The sequence below is a fragment of the Muntiacus reevesi genome, chromosome X (genome assembly GCF_963930625.1).
Source record: "Muntiacus reevesi chromosome X, mMunRee1.1, whole genome shotgun sequence".
NCBI classification, from domain to species: Eukaryota; Metazoa; Chordata; class Mammalia; order Artiodactyla; family Cervidae; genus Muntiacus; species Muntiacus reevesi.
This window is the reverse complement of record NC_089271.1, coordinates 52,423,050-52,437,558: the sequence shown is the minus strand read 5'-3', so window position 1 is coordinate 52,437,558 and position 14,509 is coordinate 52,423,050. Positions and strand designations below refer to the sequence as shown.

The 14,509-nt window shown below is 51.0% G+C and overlaps 1 protein-coding gene and 1 pseudogene across 1 annotated transcript in view; both read right to left on the bottom strand.

The window, feature by feature from the left end:
• The window catches only part of CCDC22 (coiled-coil domain containing 22), a 14,926-nt gene extending 417 nt beyond the window's left edge, over positions 1 to 14,509 (bottom strand). Inside the window, exons 1-16 of the mRNA XM_065915617.1 lie at positions 14,308 to 14,509; positions 13,059 to 13,236; positions 7,202 to 7,334; positions 6,336 to 6,442; positions 6,117 to 6,183; positions 5,837 to 6,015; positions 3,628 to 3,822; positions 3,050 to 3,112; positions 2,837 to 2,956; positions 2,002 to 2,121; positions 1,795 to 1,911; positions 1,588 to 1,689; positions 1,171 to 1,278; positions 817 to 912; positions 538 to 597; positions 383 to 457 (exon numbers count right to left, since the gene is read on the bottom strand). Of these exons, the coding sequence (XP_065771689.1) occupies positions 383 to 457; positions 538 to 597; positions 817 to 912; positions 1,171 to 1,278; positions 1,588 to 1,689; positions 1,795 to 1,911; positions 2,002 to 2,121; positions 2,837 to 2,956; positions 3,050 to 3,112; positions 3,628 to 3,822; positions 5,837 to 6,015; positions 6,117 to 6,183; positions 6,336 to 6,442; positions 7,202 to 7,334; positions 13,059 to 13,236; positions 14,308 to 14,357 (1,770 nt within the window). The 5' untranslated portion in view covers positions 14,358 to 14,509. The remainder of the gene's footprint in view (positions 1 to 382; positions 458 to 537; positions 598 to 816; positions 913 to 1,170; positions 1,279 to 1,587; positions 1,690 to 1,794; positions 1,912 to 2,001; positions 2,122 to 2,836; positions 2,957 to 3,049; positions 3,113 to 3,627; positions 3,823 to 5,836; positions 6,016 to 6,116; positions 6,184 to 6,335; positions 6,443 to 7,201; positions 7,335 to 13,058; positions 13,237 to 14,307) is intronic.
• LOC136153811 (small ribosomal subunit protein uS2-like) lies at positions 10,012 to 11,090 on the bottom strand (annotated as a pseudogene).

The following is a 14,509-nucleotide window of genomic DNA, read 5'->3' as shown; positions in this document are numbered from 1 at the left end:
CAGCTCCTGCTTGCCACCAACACCCCACTGCAGCCACTCAGGGCCCCACTGTGCTCCTCCCACCCCCTGCCCCAATAACAGCCTGCTCTGTCCCACCACCAGGCCTTAGCATATGTCATCCATCCACCTGAAGCATCTTTGGCTGTGTGGCAGGATCACCCAGCCCATACTTAAGCTGAAGCCTCTGCCAGTGGCCCTGGAGGCAGGTATGAGGAGCCTCAGGACGGAAGGCAGGGTTCAGAGCAGGCCACTGGGCAGTTCCAGGTCACACAACCAGTTACTAACGGGCAGGGCTAAGACCCCAGCCGTTGGCTAGGTCTGGTCCCACAGCCTCTCTGTCCCCTGGCCTGCCTTGCTGAGCCCTCCCACCCCCTGGCCTCACCTGCTCCTCCAGGTCTCGAACCTCCCTCATGATCGTGCCTGTGTCCTCGATGGTCTGGATAAGCTGGCTGCAGTTCTGGGGACAGCAGGAGTCGAAGGCTTACACCCAAATTTGTCCCCTCCCCAGCCAGCCCCCAGGCACACTTCTCCCCTCACCTCGTGCAAGGCAGCTAGATACTTGTAGGCCTTCCGGACAGCATCATCCTTTTTGGCGTCCTGACGAAAGAGGGGATCTTGAAGGTGTCAGTAGGCCGTTCCTGCCCCGCTCCCACCCCACCCCCACCTTCAGGCCCCCACAAGGCCACCCCTTCCCACTCCCCTGACTTCATCTTCCATGGGGCAAAGCCAGGCACAAGCGTCAGTGTAACCACAAGACTCACACCTGGTCCAGGCCCACCCACCCCACCCCTACACCCAGCGCGGCCTGCCCCAAACCTTGAACACAAGTTCATCAGTCACTGCAAATGTCCGGTCCAGCTTCCCAGACAGAGAGTTGATTTCCTTCTGAAGCTCCTTCGTGTCAGACAAGATCTGGCAGAGACCAGGGTACTCATGAGCCCATGTCTGGGGCAGGCAGCCAGCCAGTTGAGGTCATTCATATTCATGCTGTCACATCTAGACAGGCTCAGGGGTGGCTGGAATGGACTGTGTGGGGCTGCGCTGTGCCAAGTCTGGCCAGATAGCTCTGCCTTCCATACGGTGTGAGGTCCCTTGTCACCCTGCAACACATATCCTGCCCTTGGGCATGTCTGCCTGTGTGACCCACTTTCCACAGCCACAATGGTGTACCTTGGTGATCTCTTCCTTCTGCTTCCGGATGTTGCCCACAATCTCCAGGATGCGCTGGGTATAGGCCAACCGGGACACATCTCTGGGCAGGGTCTCAAGCTCTGACACCTACACAGAGACAGCGGGTGCTCCCCTTGAACCCACACCTTCCCCACTCCAAGCCACCCAAGGCCCCCACACAGGTCTTTGGTTGTTGGTTGGTCAGTTGCTTCAGTCATGTCTGACTCTTTGCAACCCCATGGACTGTAACCCGCCAGGCTACTCTGTCCATGGGGATTCTCAAGCAAGAATCCTGGAGTGGGTTGCCATTTCCTCCTCCAGGGGATCTTCCTAGATCAGGGATCAAACCCGTGTCTCCTGCATTGGTGGGTGGATTCTTTACTGTCTGAGCCACCAGGGAAGCCCCAGGGGTCTTACCAGCTGCTTGTAGACCTCCTCCTTCCGGCGGGCTTCTTCCGCAGCTGCCCGAACACTCTGGTGCAGCTCCTGGATCTCTGCCAGCCGTCGAGAAGATTCCAGCTGCCAGGGTCCCAAGGAGAGAGGGTAGTGAGGCAGAGCACAGGACTAGCCCCCTAGGGAGGGACTGAACCTACCCTACCCATGGTCTGGGACCCCACTACCTACCTCTCTGCAGTCCTGGAGCTTTCGGAGGTGGCGGTACTCAGCGAGGAGTGGGACCCGGTGCTTTTCCCACTGACCCGCCAAGTGGATGACCCGCTGGGCACTGCTCTCTACCACGAGCTGGAGGGTGGTGGGAGGGGGGCTGTAGATCACACAGGCTGGGCCCACCCAACTCCAACTCTCCCAGCCCAGCCTCAGCACCAGCCCCACCTGCAGCTTGGTGAGGTTGGCAGCCCCGTCAGGCAGCAGCTCCACCGCCTGGCTCTTCAGACGCAGGGCTTGCTCACGCTCCATGATGCTGAGCTCACTCTGCCGACATTCGGTCTCCACCTGGCACCCCAGAAACCCTTAATCCCAGTCAGTAGGGGAGCCCAGCCTGCTGAGCCTGGAAAGCCCTGGCCTAGCCCAACCCCCACAGATGACAATACATCCCTCTAGCCCTTATGGCTTCCCAGGTGGCACTAGTGGTAAAGAACCCGCCTGCTAATGCAGGAGATGCAAGAGATGGGGGTTCGATCCCTGGGTCAGAAAGATCCTCTGGAGGAGGGCATGGCAACCCACTCCAGTATTCCTGCCTGGAGAATCCCATGGACAGAGGAGCTACAGTCCAAGGGGTTATAAAGAGTCAGATACAACTGAAGTGACTTAGCATGTATGCAGCCCCTATAGGCCCCTCAGACCCCTCCCAATAGCAAGAGAGACATAAGCAGAGACAGGTACCCACAGCAGACCCCACTGACTCCTTGACCTCAACACTGACTCCCCTGGAAGCTCCGAGGAGGCCCACAGGCCCCTCCAGTTGCCCATGGACAGTCACACCCCTCCCGACTCTCACAGACAGCAAGGCACCTCTAACCCCTATAGGTCCCACACCCCCCTCTCACTCCTCCCGATTCTCCTGAACCCTCAAGAGTCCCACAGGTCCCCAGTGGCTTCCATGAACCTTTCTGACATCTGCAGACCTCTACAGAGTACCCTCAGCCCCCACAAGTCCCTCTAAGCCCCCAGGCCCGACCTCAGTGGGCAGCCCCTCCCCCACCCTCACCTGCACAAGGTTGATTCCCAGCGTCTTCATGTTAGCTTCAACCTCTTCAATGTTGTGATTCACCCCCTCCAGCTGCTCCCGAAGAGACTCCAGCTCCTGCTCCTGGGCTGCCCACGTGTCCTGGTAGACATAGGCCAGGCGGGGTGGGGGTGTCAGGCTCAGTAGACAGCCCAGGGCTCAGGACACCGCCCCACCCACCATTGCTCTGCTCACCTGTTCAGGCCGCTGGGAGGTGGCTGGCACATCTGACACCTGGGCTGCCTGGGCCTCAGGCTCCTGGGGAGGGAGGAAGGAGCATCCTGGCTGTCAGGGAAGGCCCGGGCCCTCACAGTCAACCTCAATACCCTCCATCAGCACCCTCCCAGCACAGTACTCATGTACAGTGCACTGACGACTGTCGGAATACGTGTGAGGATCAAGGCACTCTCTGTGACCTTAGACTGGAGTGTTTGCTTAGAAAAAACCTCCCTGACCCTGACACAGCTCCTACCCACCTGCCCATGAGAGGGGTGAGGGCCCCTCTGGGTGACCATCCAAGAAGAGATGTCCAGAAGAAACTCTCCAGAGAAAGCTGAGCTTTGCACAAAGAGCAGTCCTACACATTTACACAGCTCCCACCCCCGGACCCTTTCTCCACAGAAGTTCCCAAGAAGCCAGGGGACCCCTCTGGGTACCCACCCCAGTGGGGAGCAGGCAGGTCTGGTGGGAACAGGGGCCCCTTGTGTGGAGAGAGTGTGGTATGTATACCTACAGCAACCTTGGTGCCATCAGCATGCCCTAGCCCCACCTACCAGATGGAAGGTGAACTTCTTGGAATGTGTGAAGCGGGAGCCTTTGGGAGCACCAGGCCTGGCTCCAGCACCCCAGGCCTGCAGCAGTTCTCCCAGGTCTCGGGCTTGTTGGGGGGGCCCTGGCCGGCCCCAGGTCTGGCGCAGGTGCTCGGCCAGGTGCTTCTGTAGCCGCTGCCGCTGAGCCCGTGTGTCCTCCTGGAAACAGTGGAAGGGGGTGGAGGTCCGCTGGGTACCCGAGGCCCTGCCTCCACCAGGGAGCTGCCTGACGAGGGGCCACTCCCAAGTCTCACCCACCCTCCAGCCTCTCCAACAAGAGGACCCAGCCCCACTGTCTGGGCCCACCAGCCTGGGAGCTCCCTGAGGACAGCCCCATTTCTCTCCACCCACTCGCTCTCCACACTGGAGGAGGCTGTGGGAAGGGAGAGAAGTAAGTTGGCAGCCCCCAAATTAGAGATCAACATTGAAAGGACATGTGGGGACAGAGTAGAGACTGAGTCAGATGAGCTGGGAAAAGAAGGGAGCGGAGGCAGAGTGGAGCAGAGAGATATGAGAACAGAGGCAGTTTTGAGACAACTGGAGAAATCTGATTATGAACTCAGTGTTGGATAGTATTAAGAGGTCACTGTTCATTTTCTTAACTGTGAAGATGGCCTGCTGGTTGCATTAAAAAGTGAATGCCCTGGGGCTTCTCTGGTAGCTCAGTGGTAAAGAATCCATCTGCCGATGCAGGAGACATGGGTTTGGTCCCTGATCTGGGACAATCCCACATGCTATGGAGCAACTAAGCCTGTGTGCCACAACTGCTGAAGCCTGTGTTCTAGAGCCCATGAGCCACAACTGCTGAAGACCGCATGCCTAGAGCCTATTCTCTGCAATAAGAGAAGCCACCTCAATAAGAAGCCTGCGTACCACAACTATAAAGTAGCCCTTGCTTGCCACAACTAGAGAAAAGTCCATGCAACAACAAAGACCCAGCACAGTGAAAAATAAATAAATTTTTTAAATTTATTTAAAAAAATTGAATGCCCTTTTGAATTACGAGATGTCTGCCGAAGTATTCAGAGTTAAAATGACATGATGTGTCCCCCCATTCTGAACCCCCCTCCCACCTCCCTCCCCACCCCATCCCTCTGGGCTGTCCCAGAGCACCAGCTCTGGGACACATGTACACCCGTGGCTGACTCAAGTCAATGTATGGCAAAAACCACTAAAATATTGTAAAGTAATTAGCCTCCAATTAAAATAAATAAATAAATTTTTTAAATGACATGATATCTGGGACTTGCTTTAAAATAATACACACAAAAAATAAAGAAGAGATGAGGAAAGATTGGAAAAATGCTTGGATCTTTTTTTTTTTTTTCTTTTTTTGGCTGCACCACACAGTTTGCAGGATCTTAATTCCCTGACCAGGGATTGAACCCAGGCCTGGCAATGAATGCATGGAGTCCTAACCACTGGGCTGCTAGGGAAGTCCCACAAAATGCTTTAATTGAATGTTGATGACAGGGCCATAGGGCTCATGAAACTATTCTCTCTACTTCTGTGTTTGAAGTGCCTGTAAGTTTTAAAATGAGAGAAAAAGATAAAGACAGAACAAATGGCAGTGGGGGAGGCAGAAGGGGACAGTTACAGAGGTAGACAAAGTGGAGAGGGGATGGAGACAGACACTGAGGTGGACAGATGGGATATAGGGACAGATATAGAGGTAGTCAGAGGTGGGGAGACAGTACAGAAATGAGACAGTGGTGGGGAGAGAGAAAGAGGGGCAGCAAAACCACAGGACAAGAAAGCCAGTGGTGGGAAGAGATGGTCAGGGATCTGGAGGCTGTAATCGGTGATGACGACAGAAAGAGGAAGTGAATTGGGGGCAGGAAGGAGGTAATAGAAGCAGGGAGAAAGGGAGGAGATCCTGATGGCTCTGGTTGCCCATGCACGACCTTCAGTGGACCTCGGAGGAGAGCAGTATTACCACCTATGTCTCAGAGCAGGACACCGAAGTCCCGAGGGGCCATACTGACTTGTGTGAGGACTGACTTACTGGCTCCAGCTTTCTTTCAGGTGGGGAGCCAGGTAGTTGCACACAGAGGAAACAATGGAAGAAAGGGACAAAGTGGGGAAAGGAGAGGGGCAGAGGACTAAAGGGAGATGAAATGGGAGCTGCGGGGAGGAGCGGCCTCATCAGCGGGGGCCAAGCACCAAGCAGTACCTGGGCGGGGAGGCGGGATGTCCGGTGGCCCCAGTCCTCGTCCCCAGGACGGTCCCGGCCTGTGTGCTGGCAAAGCTGGATGGCGTGGTGTTCGAGGAGTGAGGCCGCCCTGGCAGCCGGCTGGGGCACCTGGGTGGGGGCTGGTAGCAGCAGGGGACTTGCCTGGAACTCCCGGGACTCTAGAGGCAGCAACAGAGTCAGCCAGCCCTCCGGCCTCACCACACGGGCAGGCCCACCTCTGCCCTTCCCTTCAGCCCCTCTCCACAGCCCTCCTGCTCACCTCCTCTGGAGCTCAACTCAGGCATGACCAGCCTGCTGGCATGGAAAGGCTTCTGGTGGGCTGAGCCCTGGTGGGAGAGTAGAATCAGAGAGCCTCTAGGGTGAATCATGTTTGGTGGGAGGTGGGGCAGAGGGAAGGGGCCGAAAACCTAGCAACCAATTGGGGACAAGGCAGGCAGGGCAGTGACAAGCAATATTAACATAAGTTGAGGGGTCCCACCTGGAGGTACTGTAGTTTAGGAGTGCGAAGGAGGGGTGGGACCCAGGGCAGGGCCAGGTGGTCCCGGATTCGGCTCCCGATGGCCCGGAGGAGTATAGCAGATTCACCTAGGGGAGAGGAGAGGGAGTGTCAATCAGGTGACAAAGCCACAACTCCAAAAATGCATATACTCTGGGAAAGCAGCCTGATCCCCTCGCAGAGATACATATCTATGTAGCTATCATTTTTACAGTCATTCAAGGAACACTTATTAAGCACCTACTCTGTACCAGTCCCATTCTAGACCCTTAGGCTACCTCAGTGAACAAACTGATAAATATCCTCCTGCCCTCCCAGGGCGGCAGGCTGACAGAGGTGAGCAAGACCGAGGTCGTAAGTACAATGCAGAAAACTGGCAGGTGGTTGTCAGGAAAAGAGGCCAAGGACCAGGGAGAGGAAGATATCGTTTTGAACAAGGCAATCCAGGGAAGGCCTCCCTGAGGTGACACATGAACAGGAAACTCCAAGGGGTAAGGGAGTGAACCATGAGGCTACCTGGGAGAGTAAGCCAGCAGATGCAAAGGCCCTAAGGCTGGAGTGGCTTGATGTGTCTGAGGAGCATCACTGAGGCCAGTGTGGTTAGAGTTGGGGCGGGCAAGGCAGGAGGTAAGGCCACAGGACCCTTCCAGCACCAACTCTCCACCTGGGTCAGCCCAAGCCCCAGTTCCCTCCCCCTGACCTGTACCCCCCTCCCCAACCCAGTCCTCCCACTTAGCTCTCCCTAAGACACATACTCCACCCCCACCAGTCAAACTTTTCACCCCTTCCTCTTCTCTCAAGCCCCACAACCTCTTCCTCACTCCCACCACAGCCCAGGTGCCCCATACCAGCAGACTGGTCTGCATCCTCAGAGGCATCAGTGGGCAGACGCTCAGCCAAGAACAGAAGCAGGTCTCGGAGGTCAGGCTCACTGGGGTAGAGGAAGTTCTGATAGCCAAGCTCCAAGGGGTAGCCCAGGTCCTGGAGGTTGGAAAGGGTGGCACCTGTGAGTCTGGCAGGCAGGATCATCCTGACCTGAGAGCCTAGGGCAGAGACTGCAAAGGCTACCATGCTATCACCAGCCACCACCCTCTGAACTTTCCCTTGGCTCCCCACAGTCTCCATAACTTTAAAGTTAAAGCTCTCGCCTTGCTAAATATGATCAAAATTCAGAGGCCATAAAAGAGAAGATGAGTGTTTCTGAATACACAAAAAAATTTAAAGAAAAAATAAAATGAGCAAAGTCAAAAGCATAATAACAAGATGGGAAAAATAGTATTTGGAGTTGATATATTTTTTTTTAATTTAAGATGTTGCAACTGGCTGTCACATATCCAGCCTCTTGTCTGCATTCTTTTTTAAAAAATTTATTTATGTTTAATTGAAGGATAACTGCTTTACCATATCGTGTTGGTTTCTCCCATACATCAACATATCAAAGGCAAAGAGTGAATCTACCCAGTATATAGCATACATGCTAAGTTACTTCAGTCGTGTCCGACTCTTTGTGACCTTATAGACTGTAGCCCACCAGGCTACTCTGTCCATGAGATTCTCTAGGCAAGAATACTGGGTGGGTTACCATTTCTTTCTCCAGGGGATCTTCCCAACCCAGGAATCAAACCCGAGACTCTTGTCTTCTGCACTGGCTTTACCACTGGTGCTAGGTTCTTTACAACTAGCGCCACCTGGGAAGCCCACCTAGTATATAAAGAGTGCCTAAAACCACACAAGCCGAAAAGACCAGCAGTACAACAGTAAAGGAGGCAAAAGATAGGAACAGATAGACAATTCCCAGAAAAAGAATGAAAAAATGGTCCATAAACATATGCAAACATGTCCAACCTCACTTACAAGGGAGACTTGAACTGAAAGCACACTGAGCCCCAACGTGAGTATCACTGATCTGGGACAACCTGATATTATGTTCTCCTGAAGTTCCACTTGGGTAGAGAGATAATCACTGGCACAGAGTTACTGCCCCAGACCTGAATCTAGTCATGAACAAACAATCAGATCAGATTGTGGGCATTCCACGGAACGACCAGCCTCCTCACTTCAAAGACATGGATCATCACAAAAAAAAAAAAAAGAAAACTAAGAAGGACTGTTGTTGGATACAGAAGATTAGAGATATAACAGTGAAATAAAATGTATGATCCTTGATTGGATTCTGTAATTAGAAAAAAAACGAAAAAAAAAGAAAAAAAAAACAGCTGTAAAGGATATCTTTGTAACTACTGAAAAATTTGACCATGTACTAAATATTAGATACTATTATTCTATCGATATTCAATTTCATGGGTGTGATCATGGTACTACGGTTATACTGGTGATTGTCCTTTTATCAATACTTAGGAGAGGTGCACTGAAAGTTTTAGGTATGAAGTATCACAATGTCTGCTGCTTTCAAATGGTTTAGAAAAGAAATGTGTGTGTTTACTCAGAAAAGAATGAAGTAAAATGTTAACAGTATAGAAAGCTAGGAGAAAGATGTTATGTTTCTATTTTCATTTTTTCTTAAATTCAAAAGTTTTTCAAAGTGCAAAACTTGCAAGAAAACTATACAGAGATACTATTCCTCACCTACTGAACAGGCAGAACTCTGACACTATACTTACTCAGTGCGAGACGAGACGCTGTGGGGAAACAGATACTCTCTCATACACTGCTTTCAGGAATACAGAAATTAAACAATGCCAATGAAGGTGATTTGTAAAATCTAACAAAATGACACATGCATTTACTCTTTAACCTAGCAATCCTACTTCTAGGAGTTTACCATGAAGATATGCCTCCAACAATTCATGAATATAGATGTGCAAGATTATTCATTACAGCATTACTTGCAAAATGTTGGAAACTCCCTAAATGTTCAAGCATAGGAGAGTAGTTGAATAAACTACAGTGTATACATACAATGAACTGCTCTGCAGCTGCAAAAAGGAAAAAAATGAGGAAGAGCTCTATTGTCTGATATGAAATGATTTCCAGGATATGCTGCAAGGGGGTAGAAAGGGTAAGAATTTAGGTATATGTTCTCTTTTATGTAAAAAAGGGGGGAAATAAGAATATATATTTATATTTACTTATATCTTCATTTTTTTCTGAAAAACTGGAAAGATACACAAGAAACTAATCAAAGTAATCCCCCTCTCAGCAGCCAGGTAAGGGTAACCAGGTGAATGGTTCGGAGTGCACATGAGACTTCTCAAGGTATCGCGTCACTTCTATCACACCTTGGAGATTTCTTTTACTCTTTCAGTAATTAACCATCTTTCACCTAGTTAACAATTCTTTTTAAAGAAACTGCTTATTTTCTCTCAACTAAATTTCCATTTTAAGAGTTTGTAGAAGAACAGCTTAAGACCCCTCGGTAGTTGTCCCTCCCCATTCAGTGGGCTGGGCAGTGGGAGCTGCAGACAAGTCTTCAGTGGCAGGCTGCTGAATAAGAACAGAAGGCACATGAGCATCTTCAGACCAGACCACCACCTCAGGCTGAGATGCAGTCAACTCCAGAGCTGGAGTGGTCCATTCACCCTGAAACTCCTCCTTGGTCACAGTATCTCAGTTGCCACCTGCTCTTCCTTTTCAATCTCTTCAAGATCTCTGTAGAAGTAGAGATCAGGCTACACCTCTCATGGGTATTCATGTGAGATCATGCCACACAGGAACACAGCATCCACCACATCTGACCCACTGAGTGAGCTCCCTGTTGTTGCACGGGATAGCACTGTCCACATCCTGCCGAGAAGAGTCTGTGTTACATAGAGCAACAGTAGGAAGGTTAACATAAGAGGCTTCTGTGAGAGGCTTGTGGTCAGCCCTGGGATCAGTAACCACCAGGAGTCTTGGCTCCTGGAAGGCTGCCTGGATCTGGTTAGTAAAGGTTCCAGGAGTGAAGTGGCCAGCAACAGGAGTGGCTCCAGGGGCAGCAGCAAACTTTAGCCCAGCTCACTGGCCAGTGTTCCTGGAGAATGTGATACTGAAATCAGCTGGGTTTTCAATGGCAACAATGGCATGAGCTGCCAACAGAAGCTTCTCCTAGGTTCTCTTCAGATTTATGATGTAGATGTCATCACTTTTCCTTCTGTAGATGTACTGTTCCATCTGGAAGTCAAGGTGGTGCCACTTAAGTGGGTTCCTGCTGCAAGGAATTCAAGGACATCCTCCTCCTTCATCTGTAGGGTATCAAGGGCTCCGGACACTGTGAAAGTTCCCCTTTAAGTTACAATGGGAATCCAGAACAATGCCATATAGACCCCTGTCTAGATAGTGTCGAAAGGCAAGAGTTCTTCATATCAAATTTTCCCTATTCAAATTACTGCTAGGATTTCTGTGTCTGGACTGAACTCTGACTGATAAAAATGACCTCCATAAAACAGTAAATAATGGTTTTAAAAGAGACTACGGGCTTTGGAGTCAAAAAGGTTGCAGCTGAAATCTAGCCTGTGCTACTTGACTCGCTATAAAGCTTTGGACTCGTCATTTAACCACCCAGTTCAGTTTCTAGCTGTAAAATGGGGCTGACAGTACTGTCCCTATGTGGATGCTTTAAGGGATTTTAAAAAAAAAGGCTTCCCTGGTGCCTCAGATGGTAAATAATCTACCTGCAATGTTGGAGACCTGGGTTTGATCCCTGTATTAGGATCCCCTGGAGGAGGGAATGACAACTCACTCCAATATTATTGCCTGGAGAATCCCCTGGACAGAGGAGCCTGGCAGCCTACAGCCCATGGGGTCACAAAGAGTCAAACACTTTCATTTTCACTTAAGTGGTTAAAAGGCCCATCAAGGTTCTGGTCTGGAGCTGCATGGATTCTCAAAGCAGACTTTCTGGATTCAAATCTAAGCTTTGCTTCTTACCAACTGTGTGACCACAGGCAAATCACTTAACTTCTCTGAGCTTTACTATCCTCACCTGAGTAAAAGGATGCCAACAGTGCCTACTTCAGAAAGCTGTCTCAAGAATTCAATGGCTTAATGCCAAGTTACCACAACAGCCAGCACAGAGCAACACTCAGAAAACATCACGATATTATATATAATATAACATCATTATTATACAGATATATGTGTATTTGGTTACAATGTAGGACATATTTATTTCAGAGGGTCGCAGTCAAAAAGTGTGAAAACCACTGTCTTTTAAGCTACTTTACTTTGGGTTTTTCCCGACATCTGCAATCAAAGAGTTGTGACTGATACAGAAACTCATTCCAGGAGTGGGGTGTGTGAAATGACAGCCACCAAAATATGGAGGTGGCTGAGTCGCAGAAAGCGGTGTCAGCAGTAGGGCACATGACGAGGCAGACACCAGAAGGCGGCAGTGCTGAGCCAAGGTGGGCTACAGAAGCAGCACCCGGCCGAGTTAAGAGACTTTTTCTACTTGCTCTTGCATCCCCTGAAGAAGGAAACGGCAACCCACCCCAGTATTCTTGCCCAGAAAACCCCATGGACAGAGGAGCCTGGCGGGCTACAGTCCACGGCATCACAAAGAGTCAGTCACAAAGAGTTGGACACACGGCAGACTTTCTTAGCCACTCAGGCCAAACCAAGACTTTGGGGCCAGACAATCACGTGAACTTCTCCATCACTGAAAAGGCCACACTCTCTTCCCCACGCTAAAGTTAGTGTGAGGAAAAGTAGATCACCATCAAATCCAGTGGGAAACAACACTGAGAGAAGCGGGTAACAGAAAACTGGGGGAAGCCTAAGCCCCAGCCACTCCTCAACATGTCCCACTGTGCCCCCTTCGAGACACACAGAGGACCCACGTTCCCTCTTATAAAGTGCCATTCTCAAGAAGACACCCCCGGGCCAGAGGACAGACTGCTTGCCTCGAAGGCCACCAAAAGCCCCAGACAGAAGAACCCAAGAACACCTGAGAGCTAGGTGAACCTGAGAGCCGAAAGCTGGGTAGAGGCCTATTTCTAAGAGACAGAAACTGCACAAGCAAGGCACAGATTCAAGAAACCTGACCACCCTGTCCCTTGGGGCTAAGTGGAAAGTTTCACTGTAGTTAACACCATGGGCCCTCTACCACCAAATACTGGGTATGTTGGGTATGCTGACGTTCATTACATAACCACAGGCTGTTGGAATGCAAGAAGCCAGATCAAGCCTATCTGGCTAACAGGGCAGAGTGAAGTTTTAGTGCAGACACTGTTTAAATTAACCAGCATATCTTCTTTTGGATGACCCTCCCTCCCCCAACTCCATGTGATCCTGAAGGAGTAGCCAATCACAGTGCCCTATAGGGATGACCATAGGATCCAGGCTGGGCCAATCAGAGAACAGGTGGTTAATTTCAGCCTGAGCATTTAATCAAACAGGGCTGTTTCAGGAACTGGTAAATGGATATTATAGGGTTTAGAAAAGTTCTTGGTGCTAAGCTCAAAATATGGAAGCCAGGAGTCACCCAGGTGCAAACTGGATCAACTCATTTGATGATCCTAACAACCCTACTTTTACCATCCCAATTTCACAGAGAAGGAAACTGAGGGCTACAAGGTTTAGGGTCACACACAGCAAGTGATGTAGCCAGGGTCTCAATTACTTAGGCAGTTTGACCACAGAGCAAGCAGCCTTAACCACTAAGTCACAAGGGGAGGTAACAGAGAGGAAAGTCAAGAGTTTCAAAGGAGTCTGGCGACTGTAAAGGAGGAAGGAAGAGGCTGTGTATATTGGGAGGAAGGCACTCACCATGCAGGCCTGAGCCAGGCTCATGGCCAAACGGAAACGGGCAGACATGGCAAGAGGCAGCAGGGGGCTGAGGCCAGAGCCCACAGCGGGGTTGATCACACGCAGGCAGCGGACCACAGCTTCTACCACCAGCTCAGTGGTGAAGGCTCGCAGGGTCTGCACATCTGGAGGAACTGCCCTGAGGAAGAAGGGGGCAGGCTCAATGAGGGGGATGAGAGCAGTCAGGAAACAGGAATGAGCCATGCAGTCTCCTAGAAGCCCTAATACTGGGATGGGGTGCTGAGGATGGACACAGTTCAGACAGGTCCTCAGTGTTGCTGGCTGACTTTCACTTGTAAAACTAAAAATGGTGGTGGTGGTGGGAGGTAGTCCTCAGGTCCTAAGACCTCATTGTAGAATGGTGGATGGAAGGGATCCAAATTCAAAAAATCTCAAATTTCCCTATGCCTAAAAGTTCCAAATGCCTAGGGTCTGGGAAGGCCTAGGAGCCCAGATGGAATGGTCTCTTGGTTTCTGCATCCCCAGATATCATGTTCCCTGCATGTCAGGGGCCCCTAGATATTGAACTGCTAGGGTTTTGAGACTCGACGTAGGGAAGCTGGGATTTTCAGGAGTTCCAAATGTCAGAGTCCCTGGATATCAAGACCACCTAGTCTCAAGCAATCTGGAAGTCAAGCTCCTTACATGTTGTCATCCTGGGTTTGTAGGACTCTCGAAAGAGGAGTCCCAGTGTGTCGGGGTCACCAGGCATTAAGGACACCAGATTTTAAAGTTCTGGGGTTTTAAAAGCCTTGGGTGTTGGGAAAAGAGGTTTGAAGTTTCCCAAGTATCCAGCCCCAGAGGTTTTTGGAGTCCCTGAGTGCCAGGACCCCAGGGTTTTAAGTTCCCTGGTTCTCAGGATACAGGTGTTTTAGAATCTCCAGATATCAGGGTTCCAGGGTACTGATGTCAAGATCCACAGATTTCAGGAGCCCAGGCCTTGAGATTGCAAGGTTTTAAGGTCTTGAGGTGCCTAGGTCCTGGAGTTTGGGGTTTACCAAGTGTAGGGGTCAAAGGTTTGGGAGTGTGTGTGTGTGTGTGTGCATGTGCATGTGCGTGTGTGTGTATGGAGGAGGGAGGGTCTTAGGGTCCTGGAGGTTGGATCCCTAGATGTTAAGGTCTGGGGTTTTAAGGTTCCCGGGTGACTGGGTCCGGAGTTTTGGAGTCCCGGATGTGGGCATTCCGAGGTAGGCGGGGGCTGTGTCCTTACGTGCCGGCCTGGCGCAGGGAATGGATGAGGATTCGGTCCGCCTCCTCCATGGTGGAGCCGTTTTGGAGTCCGAGGTTGGGTCCAGGGCCGGGTCCGAGGAAGAGAGGCGCAGCTGAGGAAAGCCCGCTCCCGGCTCGCGGTCCAAGGAGTGTCACGGGCTCCGCTAGGAGAGTCGGGAAGTGTAGTCCCGAGAGCGCGTTCG